Source organism: Dioscorea cayenensis, chromosome 4 (assembly GCF_009730915.1).
Source record: "Dioscorea cayenensis subsp. rotundata cultivar TDr96_F1 chromosome 4, TDr96_F1_v2_PseudoChromosome.rev07_lg8_w22 25.fasta, whole genome shotgun sequence".
Classification (NCBI taxonomy): domain Eukaryota; kingdom Viridiplantae; phylum Streptophyta; class Magnoliopsida; order Dioscoreales; family Dioscoreaceae; genus Dioscorea; species Dioscorea cayenensis.
The window spans coordinates 22,276,008-22,283,963 of NC_052474.1; the positions used below are offsets into that span (position 1 = coordinate 22,276,008).

Sequence of the window (7,956 nt, forward strand, 5' to 3'; positions counted from 1 at the left end):
ATGGAAGTTACGTATTAAGGTTAAGAAATCAACACGCACAGACAATGACTATGATTCTATATAAGAGCAAAAATAGAGTGGCCAATCATAACAACAAGACAATGAAGTTCCATTCATGATAGAACACGAACCACATTTTAAGTCACAAGCCACATTTTAAGTTAATTATCCTAATTTTTAGTACAATTCAATCTACTCATTTATTGCTACAAAAGATGTAGACAAGGAGAGAGTTTGATATAGATAAGAGAGACGAGGGTAGAAGAAGAGAATGGAAGAAGATGAGGTTCAAGGTACTTATATATATATATATATATATATATGTTTACCTGTGTGTGTGTGTGTGTGTTTTAAATATATGTATCTTTTTGTTTCTTGCACTTGATGATCTTTGTTTTCAGAGCGCCTTTGAAGGATATATTTACTGCATGACTTATGAATCATCTCATCAATGTCTTCTTTGATTATCAGCGGGGAAAAAAGACAAGAACAATATTAATATATTTCTTAAATTATGATAATTAAATTTTTTTTTCTCTTGATTAATTTTTGTTTTTAGAGTGTTTTAAAGGTAAGTTTTGTCAACCATTGGATAGCCTAATGGTTTGACACCAAAGTGTAAAAGGGGAGGTCATGGGTTCATATCCCTCCTCCGCCAAGATCTTGTTTCCATACTTGCTCACATACTGCTCACCCGGATTCTTATATTATTCTCGATCTGTCATGTACATCAGTATATCCGGCTCAAGATCTGCTATCGATCTTGTTTATATTCATATAAAAAAGACACTTGTCGTCTATTATTCAAAAAAAAAAGGTAAGCTTTACTTGCATAAAATGATATAATAATTTATTAATGCCTTACTGATTCTTTTTAAGCAAGAACAATGGCAATATATTTAATTAAAAAAATTGGATAAATTCCTGAATTTAAATTAAGAAACAAACATTACAAAAGGAAATACAATTGAAACATAAACAAAGGGGCTAACCGTCCAATAAAAGGTGTATGGGGTATAAACTGCAGCAATTAAAACTGTACTTCATGGATTCATATCTTGGGCAATGATTTTTTTTATAAAAACAAACAAAAACATAAACATACTAATTAATTAAATGTATTTATCGTCTTCACAATCAGCATGTCTCCAGAGGAAGAGGATATGATTCACCGGCTTTATTGTCTTTTAGGAAATAGGTACATAATTACTCTCTCATTTGATTACAATCAAAATAATAGTCTTTATTGTTTTCTTTAAAACTTCACTAAGAAAAGCTCTAAAAAAAATAATACTAATGAGCATTCTATTATTATTATTATTATTATTATTATTATTATTATTATTATTATTTTGGTGTATATCAGGTGGAAGTTAATAGCAGGAAGACTTCCAAACCGAACTGCAGAAGAAGTGAAAAAGTATTGGAAGATGAATGAGATTGATAACATTAAGAAGAATAAAAATATTTACAAACCAATGTGCATCAAACATACCCCATCTTTCAAGTTCTAAATGGACAATTAAAAACAAAAGCTATTATTATGTTTTTTCCTATAAATTACTTATTTTCATCTCTAATTAGTAATCTTTATGTATAATTTATAATTGATTTTGGCATTCGATTTTCGCATACTATAAGCATCATTGTTGAATGTATGGTTGAGTTTTTTTTTTAAAAAAAAAAAATTCATGTTGGGTTTTAGTACGAGTCAATCAAGAAAACATTATTTAGATGATTTTTTTTTTAAAATATGGATAAACGTACAAATCCTCACATTTGAAAAGCTTTTAGTTATTCTGATTAAACAATCAATAACAACAATAAATGATTAATCTATACATTTTTTTAGGTATATTTTTTTTTCCTACAAACCTCACTTGAAAAGCTTTCATTTTCTTTTATGAAGACATTTTTTTATTGTCTAAAACAATGTTAATAGCATTTTAATCAATTCTTTCTTAACTTGTCAATAACAAGTGCCATTTCCAAATTTATTTAAGGTAAAATTTTATTTTTTTAATCAATCTTTTATAGAAATTCTTGACATTCATATCAATATAATTTATAGTATGTTATTTCAGAACCACTTAACATTTAACCAATACATGTAGCTAGCTTGCCATTTGCTCCCTCCATCCCATTATAAATGTCCACTACCAGAAGCTTTCAATATTCTGAATAAGTTATGCACGTACGTACCTAATTTAAATGTTAATTTCTAAATTTAATTTTACCAAATTTATTTCAGGTAAATTTATTTTTTTAAACAATCTTTTATAGTAATTCTTGACATTCATCTCAATATAATTTGTAGTATGTTGTTTCATAACCACGTAACATTTAACCAATACATGTAGCTAGCTTGCCATTTGCTTCCTCCATCTCATTATAAATGTCCACTACTATAAGCTTTCAATATTTTGAATAAGCTATGCACTTACATACCTAATTTAAATATTAATTTTTAAATTTAATTTTATCAATTTATTTAAAATGCATTATTCTTCGTCATTATCACTTTGAATGCACAATCTTAGAATGGGAAAGATAAGCTAAATGCTTATGAAATTTTTAATTACAATGACTAATCTTACACTTCATGAAATATAGTTAAAGTATGTAATTATAATAGGATTGAGGGAGTATTTTATAAAACATGCATTTTAACCCAAAAGATTTATTGTAATCACATGTAATATAATAAAAAATATTTATAAGAAATTGAGAAGCATAGGGTGTAGAGCTTTTTAACTCAACACGATATGTTCTCAATTTCATGTGAATTTTGGGATTAAATTTTTGGGATCCTCTCAGAAATAAATATTCTGAGCTTTTAAAGATTCAAGTATCAATAGTGACCAAAAACTAACAATCGATTTTAAACTTAGAATATTAAATTTATTATTTGTTAAATTTAAATTTAGAAATTTTATTATTATATTTTATTTTATTTAATAAATGGCTTTCCGTCATGCACTTAAACCCATAATAATGGAGACCTTGCAAGTGGTGCCTCCTCGAAAAAGAAATCATATCATAAAATAAATGCAGACAAAGAGATCATGATTGATTGAAGAAACAATTGTCCTATAAATAGGCCATAATCCTATATATGTATAAAAGTGCCAACAATCAAATTGCAACTGTTCCAAGGACCCATGTTCACGTAAATCCAAACAATGAGACATTGTTCACATGAAGAGTGCCCACATACCACTGCTCCCAAATTTAGATTTTCCACATCAAGTAATAACAAGTTATATAAATTATTATTATTATTATATAGATACGCATACACATAATTTCATAAACAGTCTTTCTATTTTTTATACTTACTATTTTAATTTTTTTTATTTTAAATTGTAACTAATTGGTACATTTACAATTTTAATTTAGTCAGTCCCCTAAATCCTTAACCCTAATTCTAAACCATCAAAAAAAGAGATGGCATGGCTCATTTAAATATAATATAGAGACTTAAAAGTTACAATTTAAAATAAAGAGTTAAGAAAATAAATTTAAAAATTAAAAAAATTATTTAGAGAATTATACATATTGATAAACATCAAATAACTTCCCGTAGAGAGACATTCAACATGTCTTATTAGGCAAGAAAATGAAGTTTCACCTCATCTATTGAAAAAGAATAAATTATTATGTATTTATAAATTTTGAGATGAAAGCACTAGCCCATTTGTACTCTACGAAGATGGGACCAATGTGATGTGATTAAAAAATAAAATATTTTTATAATTTTATAATTTTTCAAAAAAAATAATGAAATGACCAAACGTCAAGTGTAACTTGTTATAAATTCTCACAATTTTTTTTTTTATTTTAATTGGTGATAAGCGTCTCCATTTTTAAAAATTAAAATTCTCACGATTTCAAGTGTGTAACATTTATAAATGTAACTTACATTTAATACATTTCTTACCATTTTTTTTAATAATAAAGTATTGGTTGTCTTTGGTTTTTAAATATAAATCATACCTCCATTGATACACCTTCAAAGGAATTCTCATCTACCTCTTCATGGCAACTATGGGATGTAGGAGGTCCAAAGTGTGAGAGAATATATTTCGGACATTCTCAATGATTTTCCAAAGTGAATGAGAGAGAAAGAAGGTAAATAAAATGAAGAGGGCTTGCATTTTTCCCTCGTAACTAAGAGAGTAATTATTTTTCATTGACAAGAATAATGTTGATTAATTAAGTATTTTGGTAAAAATAATTAATGCACTAGATATTTCAGAGAGTGTCTTACAAAAAGATCAAACCCACTCTTCAAAAGCTTTCTTCATATAGGACCGGAGACTGTACTATAACTTTCAAAGTAGAGAAGTGCAGCAAATTTGCTTAAAGGCCTTTGGTATCACAGCAAAATAAGCTATGTGAAAAATTTCATTGCTTAGATTCAAATTATACGCTGACATATATAGTAGTGGTAATGGATCCCTTGGTTGTAAATGCGGGTTTGTAGTCAAAATCTCTTGTCAGCCGGGTGAAAGCGCATGGGCCGAGCGTTCACTTCCAAGTTTTGCATATGCCTTGATTATATATGTGTTTATCGTATTCGTATATATAAAAAGTGCATCATACTTTAATGGTATAGAAATATGTTTCTCATTGAGGTAAATAATTTAGAGGAAATTCCAATACATACACCGTTGAACAGTTATTTGAACTGATTAACAAAGACTTTGAACTAATAACCTGTACCACATGCAATGACTATATATAATTCTATAAAGCAGCAAACATAGAGTACGATGGAAGACGAGCCACATTTAATTTTAAGTGAATTATATATCTTAGTTTTTAATTAGTACAATGCCAGCTACTCATTTATTGCATAAAAGCTATAGACAAGGAGAGGGTTTGATATAGATAAGAGAGAGAAAGAGAGAACTAGGGTAAAAGAGAATGGAAGAAGATGAGGTTCAAGGTAGTTCTTTTCTGTTTATCTGTTTACTTTTATCCCTTCCTTTCCTTCTTTGCTCTTGACGATTTTTGTTTTTCAGAGTGCATGCTCTTGAAGGAAATATTGACTGCATGACTTGATTTATTTAACATCTCATCAATGTCAGCTCTTTAATTATCAGCGGAAAAAACAAAAGACAAGAACAATATTAATATATTTCTTACATTATGATCGGTAATTTTTATTTTCTCTCTCTTGATTTTTTTTAAGAGTGTATTTGACGGTAAACTGTACTTGCAAGAAGTGATATAATAGTTTATTAATGTCGTTTTTGGTCTCAGAAAGTGGGATCTTTTTTAATAATTTTCTTTTTTTATGCTCTCCATTTTTATTTTCGGAGTGTTTTTGAAGATAAGCTTTACTTGCATGAAATGATATAATAATTTATTAATGCATTTTTTATTCTCGGAAAGAATAATCTTAATATATTGTATTATGATACTATATATATCTTTCTTTTGATATTTGTTCTTGAGTTTTTTTTTGAAGAAAAACTTCACTGCATGGATTTATATCTTGAGCAATTTTTTTTTTTTTTTTGATAAACACAAACAAAACACACAAATATACTAAAAAATTAAATATATTTATTGTCTTCATCATCAGAAATAAAAGACATGTCTCTAGAGGAAAAAGACTTGATTCACCGGCTTTATCGTCTTTTAGGAGACAGGTATATAACTCTCATTTTATTTCAATCAAAATAATAGTACATATTGTCTTCTTTAAAACTTTAGGGAAAAAAATTTATACAATGTTGTGAAAAAATAATACTAATGAACATTTTGCAGATATTGGTTTACTTATTATTATTATTATTATTTATATATCAGGTGGGAGATGATAGCAGGAAGGCTTCCTAACAGAACTGCAGAAGAAGTGGAGAAGTATTGGAAGATGAAAGAGATTGAGAACTTTGAGAAGAATAAAATTTACAAACCAATTTGCATCAGACTTGGCCCATCTTTCAAGTTCTCCATGAACAATTAAGAACAAATTAAAAGCTATTGTTATGTTTATTCCTTATGAAGGACTTATTTTCATCGCTTGGTAATCTTTATGTATGATATATAAATGTTTTTGACATTCAATTTTCGCATACAATTATTATCGTTGTTGAATGTATATATGATTGAGTTTTAAACATTCATGTTGGTTTTATTAATAAGTTAATTAATCAAAAATATTTAGATGATCTTTAAGAAATATGGATACACCATGAGAGCAAACCCTCACTTTTGAGTTGGAAGGTAAATGCAATACATAAATTATTAAGCTCATGGCAGAAGGCATGCTGGGATTTCTCTGTACGTATAAGTGAATTAATCAACGGTTGCACCCCATCAATGTAGCCTGACATCCCTTGAATGACGTTTAAGTGGCCTCTTCTATATCCATGTTGCTCATGTTAGGACCACTCATTTTGGAATGTCGCAATTTCCTCATATATATATATATATATATACAATCGCTGCTTGTGCTTTGGTTGTGTGGCCTCGGACCACTCTCTTCTGGCAAATAATAAATATTAACCCTAAGGTTGTAATTGAGCCGAGCCAACTTTTATTATGTTCAAGCTCGGTTTTATACTATTTTAATGGAGCTGAGCAAACTTCAAGCTTCAGTTGTCAAGTTCGGGCTATGCTAGTTTAACAACAGTAATTAAAAATGATATGTTTAATTTATTGTAGTAACTAACATACTACAATATCAAACTATTTACGAGCTTTAAGAAGCTGAGTTTGGGAGTGTTCAAGCTCAACTTATTTATCTAAGACTTCAAAAATTAGGTTCAGGAATCATTCATTTAATTTAATAAACAAATCAAGGCAGCCAAACTCTTAACAAGCCGAGCCTCCAATCTTTAAAATAACGCATTGGTTCAGTTACTACCCTAAATCTAATTAATCCTCCTGATTTAGCGGAAGTCGTTAAGGTTGAGTAATTACATGCACCGTGTGCAAACAGGCCAAAAAGGCTTTGAATTCCTCGATGCTATCCGTTTCAAACAAACATGATACAACTGATGAACAACTCTCTGTTACTCATGGAGGATATATTCTCAAGTCTAAGGAGGAGCTTAAGAAGGATATTGACCTTTCAGTGGTCTTTGGGCCATGCATGTCTTTGAAGACCAAGAGCTGGCCGGAGCACAAGTTTTGGTTAATAATATTGATGCAGATTATGTTGGAACTAAAATTAGTCCCATATCGGATGTGATAACAAAGTGTCATGTACATATATAGGATAAGAAATGATGTAGTCATTGCCTTGAGGTTTTTTTGTGAGTAACACATTCTAAGAGGATGTTCATAAATGCACATGAAGACAAGTCCACTTCTTGCAATATTGGATCTATAGACTACTATTTGTTTTAACTTATTTTCACTTCTAAAGTTTTTTTTGAACTTATAGAACTTCATCCAACACCTAAATTTTTCGATTCTGAAGTTCTGGAAGTGATATCACTTCCCCCACTTCAGTGAAGTGGCACTTCTTTCACTTCCTGACTTCCCCTTACTTACAGTGAAATGAACGCCCCTTTATTGATCCATAGTTATTGGAGTTTGGTTTTGTTATTGCTGCAATAGGACTGTGGCGCTTTAAATCCATCAGCCCACTTCTTCATTGTTGGAATTAGAACACCTTTTTCAACTGTTGTTTTTCTGAGTGAGATGCTTTGGCGGGTACCAAGGTCACTTGACACGTTGAGGCTCTTAATTAAATTGTTTGCAATTGAATGATATATACATTTGAAGTTGTCATCTTTGGTTTCACTGGATACATGAGGATGAACTCCATGTTTTTATCTAAAGATCTTCATGGAGTTAATTTGTTTGAATGTTTGTATGAGTTTTATGTGAAATGTTTACAGGATTTTGTTTTTCTTATGAATACATGCTTAATGTTTTGTCAAGTTTTTTTTTCTTTTTGTTCTGTTTGTTGTTTCTGTATTTCTTGATTTGTGT

General features: G+C 29.3%; 1 protein-coding gene and 1 pseudogene across 1 annotated transcript; one reads left to right on the forward strand and one right to left on the reverse strand.

Annotated features, from left to right (window-relative positions):
- LOC120258793 overlaps window positions 1-4,028 on the reverse strand; it is a 16,859-nt pseudogene extending 12,831 nt beyond the window's left edge.
- An 830-nt stretch (window positions 4,029-4,858) lies between these two features.
- LOC120257934 (MYB-like transcription factor ETC3) lies at window positions 4,859-6,078 on the forward strand. Its single transcript, XM_039265240.1, has 3 exons — window positions 4,859-4,951; window positions 5,594-5,660; window positions 5,821-6,078. The coding sequence occupies exons 1-3, from the start codon at window positions 4,930-4,932 to the stop codon at window positions 5,975-5,977; spliced, it is 246 nt and encodes an 81-aa protein (XP_039121174.1). The 5' UTR covers window positions 4,859-4,929; the 3' UTR covers window positions 5,978-6,078.
- The last annotated feature ends 1,878 nt before the right edge of the window (window positions 6,079-7,956 follow it).